The sequence below is a fragment of the Hordeum vulgare genome, chromosome 1H (assembly GCF_904849725.1).
Source record: "Hordeum vulgare subsp. vulgare chromosome 1H, MorexV3_pseudomolecules_assembly, whole genome shotgun sequence".
Lineage (NCBI taxonomy): Eukaryota > Viridiplantae > Streptophyta > Magnoliopsida > Poales > Poaceae > Hordeum > Hordeum vulgare.
In genome coordinates, this window is record NC_058518.1 from 516135991 (window position 1) to 516151007 (window position 15017).

The 15017-nt window shown below is 47.4% G+C and overlaps 1 protein-coding gene across 1 annotated transcript; it reads right to left on the reverse strand.

Moving 5' to 3' along the window:
* Positions 1-602: 602 nt before the first annotated feature.
* LOC123452992 (nascent polypeptide-associated complex subunit alpha, muscle-specific form-like) lies at positions 603-4867 on the reverse strand. Its single transcript, XM_045129748.1, has 3 exons — positions 4622-4867; positions 4451-4528; positions 603-4341 (listed from the first exon to the last, which is right to left on the reverse strand). The coding sequence occupies exons 1-3, from the start codon at positions 4799-4801 to the stop codon at positions 955-957; spliced, it is 3645 nt and encodes a 1214-aa protein (XP_044985683.1). The 5' UTR covers positions 4802-4867; the 3' UTR covers positions 603-954.
* Between the last annotated feature and the right edge of the window lie 10150 nt (positions 4868-15017).

The following is a 15017-nucleotide window of genomic DNA, read 5'->3' on the forward strand; positions in this document are numbered from 1 at the left end:
AGACAAAAATCTAAGACAAGAATTTTGGGACCGAGGGAGTGGTAAGTAAATGAGAAAGGGGGGGCTACCTCAAACCTCAACCAAAGTCTGGCCACCGGAGTAGTATATCAGTCCCTGCTGCCCGAGTGCTGTGCTCACTGGAATTGGGCGGCTGCGGGCAGTGGGCGAGCAACGGGCCGGCGGCGGCTCCTCCTCCTCCTGTGCTGTGGATATTGAATTTTATTACCCCTCCAAAAAGAAAAAAGTACAAAATTATATCAAGGCCGAGCTCCAAACAGCATTTTCCGTCGGAAAAACGCTACTAAACGGAACGGAAGGAGTAGTAGTTGTTTGCTGCTCCACACTTGTCCAATGGCTATGGGAAAACTGTCAAGGGACATTCTCATGTCATAACATAAACAATAACATAAATTCTCATGTCAGGTATGTATGTATGTATGCTACATAATATGAAAAGACCAGACAACATATAGCTTGCTTCAACGGATGTCCAAATATAATAACTTGGTGTTCAATCCACAGACAAACATAGCCTGCTTGCTTGCTGTTCAAACTAGCAATACATACAAATTTCAAATCTCTCTATCATGGACAGACAGACACACAGACAAACATCATAATCATTTAGCAACTAACAAATACACCCACTTCACTTCACTTCAGTTCAGTTCAGACTCCAGGAATCAAACATAATCCCCTCCCCTCCCCTACCCTAATAATGCATAATCATACATAATAATCCAACCATAGCATACCATAAATTACTTCTCACAGGGACAAAACTACTTAACACACTCTATTACAGTTACCATACATATTATTGATTAAATTATAACAATTCTTCTTCTTCTAACCAACCAACCCAGTGCAGCAGCAGCACTCATCTTCTTGTTCCTCGCGCCCCAGAAAATCACCATTGTCTTCTCATGATACCTCCCTTGCGCTCACCTCGGCTCAACTAACCACACATCTATCTGCAGATCCCAGCTTAGCTTCTCCACCGTCCACAGGAGCATCCCCTGCTGCAGATTCGGTCGCACCTCCTCCTACAGCCTCCTTCACATTCTCTTCCCCATTCTTATTACAAGATTCGGTTGCACTTGCTACAGCCTCCACATTAGGAGCACTAGCTACCTTCTCTGCAGCACAAGGGCCCAGCTTATTAGAAGAAGATTCAGTGGCACCTCCAGTTTCCTCAACGGCAGCACCACCCGCTTTCCCCTTCTCTGCAGCAACCCCAGTAGTTTCCTCACCGCCACCCGCAGCAGCCATCACGCCTTCTTTGGCCTGTGTTTTCACCCCCTCCCCTGGCTCCTTCTCTAGTTTACCACTGGACTCTCGCACGTATCCGAAAATCCCACCAGAGGTTTTCATGCGCCCAGCTTCAGAGGGCTGGTCGCTCCTTGGCATCGCACGCCTCCTCCTCATCACCATCGACACGATGTCGCCTGCTGACGGCTTCTCCGCTGTTCTTGGACTCTCAAGTGCAATCTTGGTTCCCGTTGACACAGCTTTTCCAGTTCCAGCAGACAATGCATATGATCCTGGAGTCTCAAGCGGACCCTTGATTCCCATTGACATGGTGTCATCTGATGCTGGTTTCTCCTTTCTTGGCCTCCCACGCTTCTCCTTTCTAGGCCTCGCCTCTGTCAACGCACCATCTCCACTTTCACCAGAAATTGCTGCCTGTGGCCTCTCCTTTCTTGGCCTCCCGCGCTTCTCCTTTCTTGGCCTCTCAGCCTCTCCACTTTCAGCAGAAATTGCCCACTCTGGCCTCTCCTTTCTTGGCCTCCCACGCTTCTCCTTTCTTGGCCTCGCCGCCAAAAACGCAGCGTCTCCACTTTCAGCAGAAATTGCCCCCTCTGGCCTCTCCTTTCTTAGCCTCCCACGCTTCTCCTTTCTTGGCCTCCCACGCTTCTCCTTTCTTGGCCTCGTCGCCGCCAACGCAGTGTCTCCACTTTCAGCAGAAACTGCTGCCTCTGGCCTCTCCTTTCTTGGCCTCCCACGCCCTTTCTTGATCCCCGCCGATGCAGAATCTCCAGCTTTTTCACCAGGCATCGCTGCACCCGTTTCAGCAGACCTTGCATCTACAGTTTCAGCAAATATAGCTTCTGTTGGCTTCTCCATTTCTAGGTCTCCCAAGTGGTCATCTCCAGTTTCACCATACATTGCTGCTTCTGGCTTCTCCTTTCTTGGCCTCCCACGCTTCACCTTTCTAGGCCTCCCAAGCGGTCTCTTGATCCCCGCCGGCGCAGCATCCCCAGTTTCAGCAGGGGTTGAATCTCCAGTTTCATCCGGCCCTGCAACACCAGTTTCAGCAGACAGTGCTGACGCTGGCTTCTCCTTTCTCGGTCTCCCACGCGGTTTCTTGAATCCAGTTGAGGCAGCATCTCCAGCTTCAGCAGGCGTTGCTGCTCCATTTTCATCAGGCTCTGCGTCTCCAGTTTCAGGAGCAGGCATTGCCTCTCCAGTTTCCGTAGACATTGCTTCTAGCGGCCTCTCCTTTCTTGGCCTCCCACGCGGTCTCTTGATCCCCGTCGACCCACCATCTTCAGTTTTGGCAGGCGTTGCTGCTCCATTTTCATCAGGAGCAGGCGGTGCATCTCCAGCTTCAGGAGCAGGTGCTGCTGTTTCAGAAGCAGGCGCCGCATCTCCAGTTCCAGGAGCAGGCACTGCATCTCCAGCTTGAGGTGCAGAGGCTGCTGCATCTCTAGTTTCAGGGGCAGCTACTGCATCACCAGCTTCAGGAGCAGGTGCTGGTGCTCCAGTTTCAGCAGGCACCGCATCTCCAGTTTCAGGAGCAGGAGTTGCATCTCCGGTTTCAGGAGCAGGAGTTGCATCTCCAGCTTCAGGAGCAGGTGCTGTTGCATCTCCGGTTTCAAGAGCAGGCGTCGCATTTCCAGTTTCAGGAGCAGGCGCTGCATCTCCAGCTTCAGCAGACATTGCTTCCAGTGGTCTCTCCTTTCTCGGCCTCCCACGCAGTTTCTTGATCCCCGTGGACCCACCATCTCCAGTTTCGGCAGATACTGCTTTTGATGATCTCTTCTTTCTTGGCCTCCCAAGAGGTTTCTTCATTCCCGTGGACGCGACAGTGTCAAGAGCAGTTCCAGCAGACCTTGGTGGTGGTGGTGGCCTCTCTATTGTTGGCCTCAGAGACCCTATATTCAGCCCCCTGGACACAGGCCTAACTGCTGCTGGCGGCGTCGCTAATGTTGTTGGATTCCCAAACCCTTCCTTCAACCACCTCGACACATTTGGAGAGCCTGACTCTGTGTCTGACCCAGTAAGAGAAGAGTCAGACTCTGAGTCTGATGCAGTTGTAGAAGAGTCTGTTTCTGTGACACCTGTTGACATTTCTTCTGGCTCCTTTCTCGGCCTCCCACGGCCACTCTTGAGACCCGTTGACATTCCTTCTGACTCCTCCTTTCTCGGCCTCCCACGGCCACTCTTGACACCCGTTGACATTCCTTGTGACTCCTCCTTTCTTGGTCTCCCACGGCCTCTCTTGACACTGGTTGACAGCCCTTGTGCATCCTTTCTCGGCCTCCCACGGCCTCTCTTGACACCGGTTGACAGGTCCTTTCTCGGCCTCCCACGGCCTCTCTTGGGCGTCGAGAAACCACCTTGTCCATTCTGAAAAGCAGCTTGTGAGGAGCCAAGTTTCTGCTTCTTCCTTGGCCTCCCACGGCCTTTCTTGGTCAGTGAGGAAGCACCTGCATTGGCTGACACCAGAAGCTTAAGGGAACGGCCGCGCCCCCTCTTGCGCTTGCGCTTTGCTCGCAGCATGTATGAATGGCTATATGCACGCGCGGGAGTGTATTCATCATCATCGCCACTGTAGTCGTCATCAATGGAAGCGGAGTCGTAAGAATCACTGGAACTGGAGTCGTAAGAATCACTGCTAGTCTGTAGCCCTCGAGATGCAGATGGAACCAAACTGAGATCCGAGAAATCCTTGGGCGGCGCGGGCAGCAAGAGTGCGTCCTTGCGGGGCCGGCCACGTAATCCTCCAGATGTATCCAAACTGATGAGATCCAAAATATCGTCTTTGTGGGTCGGCGGCGGCGCGGGGAGGGGGAGGGCCGGAGGCGCGGTGAGGAGGAGGAGGTTGGACTTGCGGGGCCGGCCACGGCTTGCGGTGTTGGAGGGGGGGAAGACGTAGCAAGCTCTCAATTTTGATCCGTAGCCGCGGATGACGCCTTCCGAGACGAGGCGACGGAGGTGGGATTTGAGGAGCTTGTCGTGGTTGGCGGGGAAGCCGGTGAAGCGGCCGAGGATGAAGGCGGCGATGGCGATGCGGCCGCAGGTGCCTCCTAGCTCCGTCATGGCCTGCTTAATCATCTGCATCGGAGAAAAGACAAGATGAGATCCAGCCAGCCAGACATCCATCCAACTTAGAAACGGCAAGGGTAAGAGCAAGAGGGGAGGGGAGGGAAGGAGCTTGCTTTACCTCGGGGTAGTCCGGGTGCGGACTGGCGGCGGGCAGCGGCGGCGGCGGCGGAGAGGCGACCACCATCCTTCCTTGTTCCTGGTTTGGTTTAGGGTGGAATCCAAGAAAGTTAAGAAAAAAAAAAGGAAGGGTAAGGGTAGGAGCAGGTGGAGAGAGAAGGGGCTTGCTTACCTCGGCGGAGACCGGGCGCGGGCTGGCGGCGGCGGGCAGCGGCGACGAAGGAGAGGCGGAGGCGGCCGCCATGCCTCCTCCTGTTGGGTGGGGAGGGGTGGGGATTGATGGATCTGGCGGCCGAGCTTGGTTGGCGGCGGCGACGGCGGGCGGCGGCGAGGATGGAGAGGCGATCCCCATCTCTTGTTGGGTGGGGGTGGGGGTTGGGGGTGGGGATTGCTGGATCCGGCGGCGGCGGCTTGGCTTCGGCCTTCGGCTGGTGATTTGTGGAGTAGTACATTCTTATACGTATTTATTTATTAGTACTGTACTACACACAAGGCAAGGCAAGGGAAAGAGATAGGGATAGAGGCTGGGCCACATGGATCGGATGGGCCCTTCTCTTACTTGCCCCCTTTTAAAGTAAATTTTGACATATTATAAAACGGGTGTTAGGGCATATTTCTTTTTAAGTGGTTTTGCTGATTGATGACAATGGGTATGAGGACTAATCGTGTGCATTGAACATTTAGGATAATCCTTGTCTCGACACAAGACGATTCGGTGCCCCTTGGAGTCTATCGAAGACTGTTGCTTTCTACGTTTCTTTTCGATGAATTTGAGTCGTAGAAAAGCCGTACTATTAAGGTGGTTCGCTTCGGAAAGGTTAGGGTGGAATCATCACGTACACATTTGTTCTTTTGCACCACCTTTCATTCGCTTCAATGGAGCTCTAGTTCGTTTCACCTTGTCAGTGCAAAGTGCTTTCACTCGCGAGCGGTAGTACCGTTCTAAGAGCGATTGTACTTTTTTGCTACCGTTCTCTGCGGTAGTACCGTCTGGTACTATCGTGTTGGATTTTTGCACAGCCGGAGCCTCATCGGAGGTAGACATGGAAGTATTTTTTTTTACTTCCGTAGCAGTTGGATACTACGCTGTAGTACCGCTCAGGACATCGGTAGTACCACATCTGGCAGCAGTAGTACCGCTCCTAGTAGCGGTAGTGCCGCTTTGCTCGGGCTGAGAGTGGGGGTAATGGTTGGATTCTTTCCCCCACTATATAAAGGGGTCTTCTTCCCAAGAAGACTACCTCTCCCCTTCCAGAAACTCATTTGTTGCTCCAAATCTCATTTTCGCTCGATCTCTCTCCATAGCCAATCAAACTTGTTGATTCTCTAGGGATTGGTTGAGAAGGCCCCGATCTACACTTCCACCAAGAGATATTTGATTCCCCTCACTAATCCCTTGCGGATCTTGTTACTCTTGGGTGTTTGAGCACCCTAGATGGTTGAGGTCATCCCGAAGGCACATTCCATTGTGGTGAAGCTCCGTGGTCTTGTTGGAAGCCTCCAAGCTTTGTGTGGAGATAGCCCCAACCTTGTTTGTAAAGGTCTGGTCGCCGCCTTCAATGGCACGACTAGTGGAATCACGGCATCTCACATTGTCTGAAGGGGTGAGGAGAGTACGGTGGCCCTAGTGGCTTCTTGGGGAGAATTGTGCCTCCACACCGCTTCAACAAAGACGTACTTCCCATCAAAGGGAAGGAACTTTGGTAACACATCCTCGTCTCCACCGGTTCCACTTGTGGTTATCTCTTACCTTTACTTTGTGCTTATTATTGTTATGTTATATTCCTTGCTTGCACTAGTTGTTGTTGTTGTTGTTAGCATCATATAAGTTGCTCACCTAGTTTTTCATCTAGAGAACCTTTTGTTGCTAACCCTAATTTGTTAAGAAAAGTTAAAATTGGTAGTTGCCTATTCACCCCCCTCTAGTCAACCATATCGATCCTTTCAATTGGTATAGATCCTCGTCTCTTTATTAAGGGTTTCACCACTCGAAGAGTATGGTTGACGATGGTGGTAGTGGGCATGAAGTGCCCGAGGCCGTAGAGTTGAGTTCGATCACACGTGACGACTTGAATGAGGCTATAGCCTCACTCAAGACGTCCATGACGGTCGAAGTCAAGTACATGCTTAAGGATTTACTTGAGGGGTTGAAGAATTCTCCTGAATCGTTGCTTGTGGCTAAACCCACCACATCGGAGTCGGAGGCCAATTCCAAAAAGGAAGCGGCTAGAGGTACTCGAACTTCTTCCCTTCTTGACAATAATGGGACGGGAACCTTTGCCTCGGTTCCTCCTCCCCCGGTCTATGGAGGACCGGTCCCTACACCGCATATTAATAACCTTGGTCCTCCTCCTAAGCTTGTTAAAGGTGATTTTGCTAATTGTTTTTTTTTGCATCAAGTCTCATTTGAATCACAGCTCAACAAATCTTTGGAGAATAATCGACAAGGCTTCTACCGACATGATTCAAACAACCTCACTCCAAGAGAAGAGGCGGACAATCAATACAATCATTCCGGTGTTGTTCATCCTTCAATCTGTGGTTCCTCCCGAAGATCTATCTCACATGCGCCCCTTCACTCGTGCAAAGGATTGTTGGGAGCACATCATGGTGTTGTACAAGGGGTCGAGCATTCAACGGTCCAACTTTTAAATGGTACTTGATGAGGCGGATGTGTTTGTGATGCTAGAAGATGAGGATCCTCATGATCTCTACTAAAGGGTGACTACTCTTGCTATTGCTCTCCAAGATCATGGGAGCAAGGATACGAATGACACTTGGATCAAGCGTAAGTTTCTCAAGGCCATCATGCCATTCAACAAAGCCATGTCCTTTGTAATTTGTCAAAGGCCAGATTTCCACACCTTGACCTCAAGTGAAGTGTTGGATGAGTTCATTGCCATGAATATCATGAACAAGACCGCCGACAATGCTCTTGCTCGTGTCCGGTCAAAGAAAGCCTCACCCAACCTTGCCTTGAGAGCCAAGGCCATTTCTGATGAAGAAGAGGAAGGGTAAGAAGAGGGTTGCCCCGAGGACACAAAGTATGCTTATAACGAGCACATGGCTCTTGCATCAAGGCAAATTTGGGGCAACAACAGAAACTCAAGACCCAACTTCTCCAAGAACAACTCTAGTGGTTCCAAGAACAAGCAACGCGTGAGGACATGCTACAATTGCGGCAATGTGAGTCAATTTGTGGTGGATTGTCCTTATGAGAAGAGGGAAGACAACGGGGGCAAGCTCATTCGCAAAGACAAAGCCAAGTCATTCCCAAGCAAGAACAACTTCACCAAGAAGACTCCTCCAAAGTGTTTGGTGGCCCGTGAAGAGTACACCTCCGATGATGATGAGGATGATACAAGACGTGAAGGGATGGCAACGGCTACCGTGGCTGCTACCTCTTGAGCTTGTGTTGGTTTTCCCTTGAAGAGGAAAGGGTGATGCAGCGAAGTAGATAAGTATTTCCCTCGGTTTGTTGAGAACCAAGGTATCAATCCATGGAGGAACTTTGCTACCTCTTTGAAGCATAAGAGGCAGGATTTTTTCACTTCCGATCTCATTGATACTCTTGATGTGGAAGAAAAGGCAAGAACAAAACACATACATGCTTGAGGTATGGAAGGAGGTTCTAGTGCCATTCTGGTGCAAAATGAAAGCTTCCAGCCCCACAAGTTCAAGATCAAGGGCAAGTTTGACGGTAAGGGAAAATTTGATGGGAAGAACAAGGCTTCGCAGCACACCAACTTCAAGAAGAAGGCTGACAAGAAGAAATGTGTTTGTCATGTCTGTGAAGATCTTGATCATTGGGCACCTAATTGCCCTAACTGTTATGACAAGCGTCAACATGGGAAAGGTGACAAGATCGCCAATGTTATTATTGGTGACGTTGAGATGCAAGATGTTGGGTATGGTATACTTACCACTATTCTCTCAGTATGTCGTTCTCCTGATTGGTTGATTGACACACGTGCTAATGTGCATGTATGTTGTGATATTTCCATGTTTTCTTCATATCAGGCCGCAGGGACTACTTCCGTCCTGATGGGAAACTATTCAAGTGCTTCTGTTCGTGGTGTTGGCAACACCAATATGAGGTTTACTTTGGGAAAGATCGTGCGGCTGAGGAACGTACATTATATCTCCTTTGTGAATAAAAATCTTGTTAGTAGATATCTTCTATGTAGGGATGGTTACAAGCTTGTCTTTGAGTCCAAAAGAATTGTAACATCAAAGTATGGAACTTTTGTTGGTAAAGGTTATGAGTCAGGAGGTTTGTTCGGACTATCCTTGTCAGATGTTTGTAATAAAGTTGGTAATCATGTTTGCAATAATAGTGAATCAAATGTCTGGCATTCACATCACTATCATGTTAATTTTGGTTGTATGACGCGGCTAGCCAAGTTGAACTTAATCCCCAACTTCATTGTTGTCAAGGGATCTAAGTGTCAAGTTTGTATGTGATACCTCTCCGACGTATCTATAATTTTTGATGGTTCCATGATATTATCTTGTCAACTTTGGATGTTTTGTATGCATTTTATATCTTTTTTTTGGGACTAACCTATTAACTCAGTGCCAAGTGCCAGTTCCTGTTTTTTTTCCGTGTTTTTGACCCTTTTCAGAGGAGAATATTAAACGGAGTCCAAACAGAGTAAAATCTTCGAAATGATTTTTTCCGTAACAGAAGATACGCAGGGAACTTGAGAACCAAGGCAAAGGACTCCGGGGGAGGCCACAAGCCCCCTAGGCGCGACATGGGGGGCGCGCCTAGCAGGCTTGTGCCCCCCCCCCCCGAGGCTCCTTTGCCCTACTACTTCCGCCTATAAATTCCCTAAAAATCTGAAACCACGAGAGAGAGAGCCACGAAAATAATTTTCCGCCGCCGCAAGCTTCTGTCTCCGCAAGATCCCATCTGGGGCACATTCTGGTGCCCTGTCGAAGGGGGGATTCGGACACGGAGGGCTTCTTCATCAACACCATTGCCTTTCCGATGATGCATGAGTAGTTCACCACAGACCTTCGGGTCCATAGCTAGTAGCTAGATGACTTCTTCTCTCTCTTGGATCTTCAATACAAAGTTCTCCATGATCTTCATGGAGATCTATCCGATGTAATCTTCTTTTGCGGTGTATTTGTCGACATCTGATGAATTGTGGATTTATGATCATATTATCTATGAATGTTATTTGAGTTTCCTCTGATCTCTTATATGCATGATTTCGTATCCTTGTAATTCTCTTCGAGTTGTGGGTTTCGTTTGGCCAACTTGATCTATAATTCTTGCAATGGGAGAAGTGCTTGGTTTTGGGTTCATACCGTGCGGTGTCTTCACCCAGTGACAGAAGGGGTAGCGAGGCACACATCGTGTTGTTGCCATCAAGGGTAAAAAGATGGGGTTTATATCTATTGCATGAATTTATCCCTCTACATCATGTCATCTTGCTTAAGGCGTTACTCTGTTTGTTATGAACTAAATACACTAGATGCATGCTGGATAGCGGTCGATGTGTGGAGTAATAGTAGTAGATGCAGACAGTATCGGTCTACTTATCTCGGATGTGATGCCTATATGTTTGATCATTGCCTTAGATATCGTCATGACTTTACGCGGTTCTATCAATTGCTCGACAGTAATTCGTTCACCCACCGTAATATTTGCTATCATGAGAGAAGCCTCTATTGAACACTATGGCCCCCGAGTCTACTTCACTTCATATTTTCAGCTCTACACTTTCACTTTGTTGCACTTTCCGGCTTCAGATCTCACCTTGTAATCAATCGTGAAGGGATTGACAACCCCTTTATAGCGTTGGGTGCAAGTTTGTTTGTTTTTGCGCAGGTACTTTGGAGACTTGCCTTGATACTCCTACTGGATTGATACCTTGGTTCTCAAACTGAGGGAAATACTTACTGCTACTGTGCTGCATCACCCTTTCCTCTTCAAGGGAAAAACCAACGCAAGCTCAAGAGGTAGCAAGAAGAATTTCTGGCGTCGTTGTCGGGGAGCATCAAGTCAAGAATAGTCTCCCTTCAACGTGTCAATTTCTGGCACTGGGGACTATTCTAAGTGAAGCTTATCCAAGTAACTGTTGCAAACTCATCTATTGCATTTACTTTTTTGCCTCTCGTTTTCCTCTCCCCCACTTCTGGAAAACAAAAATTTACAAAAATATTTCCTTTTTCGTTCGCCCTTTTCTTTCGCTTGCTTTCTGTTTGCTTGTGTGGGATAGTCTACCTATCCTTATGGCTAGTACTATCGCTTTGAATGATACTCCCGAGAGCGAAGTTCTCAATTTCACTTAGAATGAGGGAGAAAATTTAAAGGATGCTTGGTATAGGATTTGCAATACTCAGAGTAGATCTTCTCGTAAGCAATCTACTACCGTTCTGCTTCGCAACTTTTATGTGGGAATTTCCCCTTGGAATAGGTATGTTCTTAACACAATTGTAGGTGGAAATTTCTTGGGTAGCCATACCGTTGATTCTTACGGTGCCTTAATAAATTTGGTAGGCTCACCCCCACTCATGGTTAATGGAACTACCTTAACTTTGGAACATGTGATGTGTAGGTTGGATATCATTGAAAATAAAGTTGCTACGATTGAACTCATTGAAAATTTGGATAAAAAGATCCACAATCAAATCACTCAGTATGGATCAAAGGTGGGATTGACTTTGAAAAATTTAAAGGAGAGGGAACCCACAGTTAACGAAAAACTAGGTCATGATTCCGCTAGAATTGGCAAACTAGAGGATGTTATAACCAACCTGGGTTCCGCTTTTGCCGCTGTTCAGAACACTCCAAATTTTGACCACAATAAGGCCACCAAGTTTGTTTTTGTTCCTAAAAACAGTGGTGAACCATCTAGTAAGAGAGATGAAGATCTTAAAGTGTTGAGTGTTCACCCTACTTATGGTTTGAGCACCAAAGACGACGATACTTGATTCTATCGCCTTATGCCTAGCTAAGGGTGTTAAACAATAGCGCTTGTTGGGAGGCAACCCAATGAATTTGTCTTTGTTTTTTGATTGATGTTTTGTTGTGTCCACACCATCATAATTCTGTTATGATTGTGTTTTTTGTGTTTCTTTTTGTGTTTGTGCCAAGTAAAACCTTTATGACTAGTTTTGGTATGGTTGTTTGATCTTGCTGAAAAAGATAGAAACTTTGCACTCACGAAATTATTTTTAATTCATATCCAGAAAGAGATTTTGAGTTGATTCTTTTTGCTGCTGGTTGATATGCCAATTGCCCCAATTTTCATAATTTTTCAGAATTGTTGAGATACCAGAAGTATACGAAGTATACATATTGCTACAGACTGGTCTGTTTTTGACAGATTCTATTTTTGTTGTGTTGATTGCTTATTTTGATGAAACTATGGATAGTATCGTGGGGTACTAGCCATGGAAAAGTGATAATACAGTAATCTAACACCAATATAAATAGAAATCAAGTTTGCTACAGTACCTGAAGAGTTGGTAGTTTGTTTTCTTGTGCTAATGATATCACGAGTTTCTGTTTAAGTTTTGTGTTGTGAAGTTTTCAAGTTTTGGGTGATGTTCTCATGGACAATGGGATAAAGAGTGGAAAGAGCTCAAGCTTGGGGATGCCCAAGGCATCCCAAGCCAAATTTAAGGACACCAAAAAGCCTAAGCTTGTGGATGCCCCGGGAAGGCATCCCCTCTTTCGACTTCAATCCATCGGTAACGTTACTTGGAGCTATATTTTTATTCACCACATGATATGTGTTTTGCTTGGAGCGTCGTGTATTGTAGGAGTATTTTCTTTTTGTTGTGTCACAATCATCCTTTCTGCACACCTTTTTGAGAGAGACATGCACTCATCGTGATTTTGCTAGAATACTCATTGAGCTCCGCTTATATCTTTTGAGTTAGGCAATTTAGCTCGCATGTGCTTCACTTATATCTTTTGAGTTAGATTACTTTGCTCTAGTGCTTCACTTAGATCTTTTTAGAGCACGGCAGTGTCATATTTTGGAGAAATAAGAACTCTCGATCTTCATTTATATCTTTTTGAGAGTGCTCTATCTAAGTAACTTGGTAATTGGCTTGTGATATGAAAGTAGTCCTAAAGATGATAGGCATCCAAAGAGGATATAATAATGTTGGGGAATGTCGCATGGGAAACAAAAAATTTCCTACGCGCACGAAGACCTATCATGGTGATGTCCATCTACGAGAGGGGATGAGTGATCTACGTACCCTTGTAGATCATACAGCACAAGTGTTAGTGAACGCGGTTGATGTAGTGGAATGTCCTCACGTCCCTCGATCCGCCCCGCGAACAATCCCGCGATCAGTCCCACGATCTAGTACCGAACGGACGACACCTCCGCGTTCAGCACACGTACAGCTCGACGATGATCTCGGCCTTCTTGATCCAGCAAGAGATACAGAGAGGTAGAAGAGTTCTCCGGCAGCGTGACGGCGCTCCGGAGGTTGGTGATGACCTTGTCTCAGCAGGGCTCCGCCCGAGCTCCGCAGAAACGCAATCTAGAGGAAAAACCGTGGAGGTATGTGGTCGGGCTGCCGTGGAAAAATCGTCTCAGATCAGCCCTAAAACCTCCGTATATATAGGTGGGAGGGAGGGGACCTTGCCTTGGGGCTCAAGGAGCCCCAAGGGGGTCGGCCGAGCCAAGGGGGGAAGACTCCCCCCCCCCCAAACCGAGTTGGACTTGGTTTGGTGGGAGGGAGTCCTTCCCTTCCTTCCCACCTCCTCTTTTTTTTTTCTCTTGATTTTCTCTTCTTGGCGCATAGAGCCCTTTTGGGCTGTCCCACCAGCCCACTAAGGGCTGGTGCGCCACCCTCAAGGCCTATGGGCTTCCCCGAGGTGGGTTGCCCCCCCCCCCCGGTGAACTCCCGGAACCCATTCGTCATTCCCGGTACATTCCCGGTAACTCCGAAAACCTTCCGGTAATCAAATGAGGTCATCCTATATATCAATCTTCGTTCCCGGACCATTCCGGAAACCCTTGTGACGTCCGTGATCTCATCCGGGACTCCAAACAACATTCGGTAACCAACCATATAACTCAAATACGCATAAAACAACGTCGAACCTTAAGTGTGCAGACCCTGCGGGTTCGAGAACTATGTAGACATGACCCGAGAGACTCCTCGGTCAATATCCAATAGCGGGACCTGGATGCCCATATTGGATCCTACACATTCTACGAAGATCTTATCGTTTGAACCTCAGTGCCAAGGATTCATATAACCCCGTATGTCATTCCCTTTGTCCTTTGGTATGTTACTTGCCCGAGATTTGATCGTCAGTATCCGCATACCTATTTCAATCTCGTTTACCGGCAAGTCTCTTTACTCGTTCCGTAATACAAGATCCCGCAACTTACACTAAGTCACATTGCTTGCAAGGCTTGTGTGTGATGTTGTATTACCGAGTGGGCCCCGAAATACCTCTCCGTCACACGGAGTGACAAATCCCAGTCTTGATCCATACTAACTCAACTAACACCTTCGGAGACACCTGTAGAGCATCTTTATAGTCACCCAGTTACGTTGCGACGTTTGATACACACAAAGTATTCCTCCGGTGTCAGTGAGTTATATGATCTTATGGTCATAGGAATAAATACTTGACACGCAGAAAACAATAGCAACAAAATGACACGATCAACATGCTACGTCTATTAGTTTGGGTCTAGTACATCACGTGATTCTCCTAATGACGTGATCCAGTTATCAAGCAACAACACCTTGTTCATAATCAGAAGACACTGACTATCTTTGATCAACTGGCTAGCCAACTAGAGGCTTGCTAGGGACGGTGTTTTGTCCATGTATCCACACATGTAAATGAGTCTTCATTCAATACAATTATAGCATGGATAATAAACGATTATATTGATACAAGAATTATAATAATAACTATATTTATTATTGCCTCTAGGGCATAATTCCAACAGTCTCCCACTTGCACTAGAGTCAATAATCTAGCCCTCACATCATCATGTGAATTACATTGTAATAAATCTAACACCCATACAGTTCTGGTGTTGATCATGCTTTGGCCATGGAAGAGGTTTAGTCAGCGGGTCTGCTACATTCAGATCCGTGTGCACCTTGCATATATTTACGTCCTCTCCCTCGACGTAGTCGCGGATGAGGTTGAAGCGTCGTTTGATGTGTCTGGTCTTCTTGTGAAACCGTGGTTCCTTTGCTAAGGCAATGGCACCCGTGTTATCACAGAACAAGGTTAGTGGATTCAGTGCGCTTGGCACCACTCCAAGATCCGTCATGAACTGCTTCATCCAGACACCCTCCTTAGCCGCCTCCGAGGCAGCCATGTACTCCGCTTCACATGTAGAATCTGCTACGACGCTTTGCTTGGAACTGCACCAGCTTACCGCACCCCCATTAAGAATAAATACGTATCTGGTTTGCGACTTAGAGTCGTTCGGATCTGTGTCAAAGCTTGCATCGACGTAACCTTTTACGGTGAGCTCTTCGTCACCTCCATACACGAGAAACATCTCCTTAGTCCTTTTCAGGTACTTCAGGATATTCTTGACCGCTGTCCA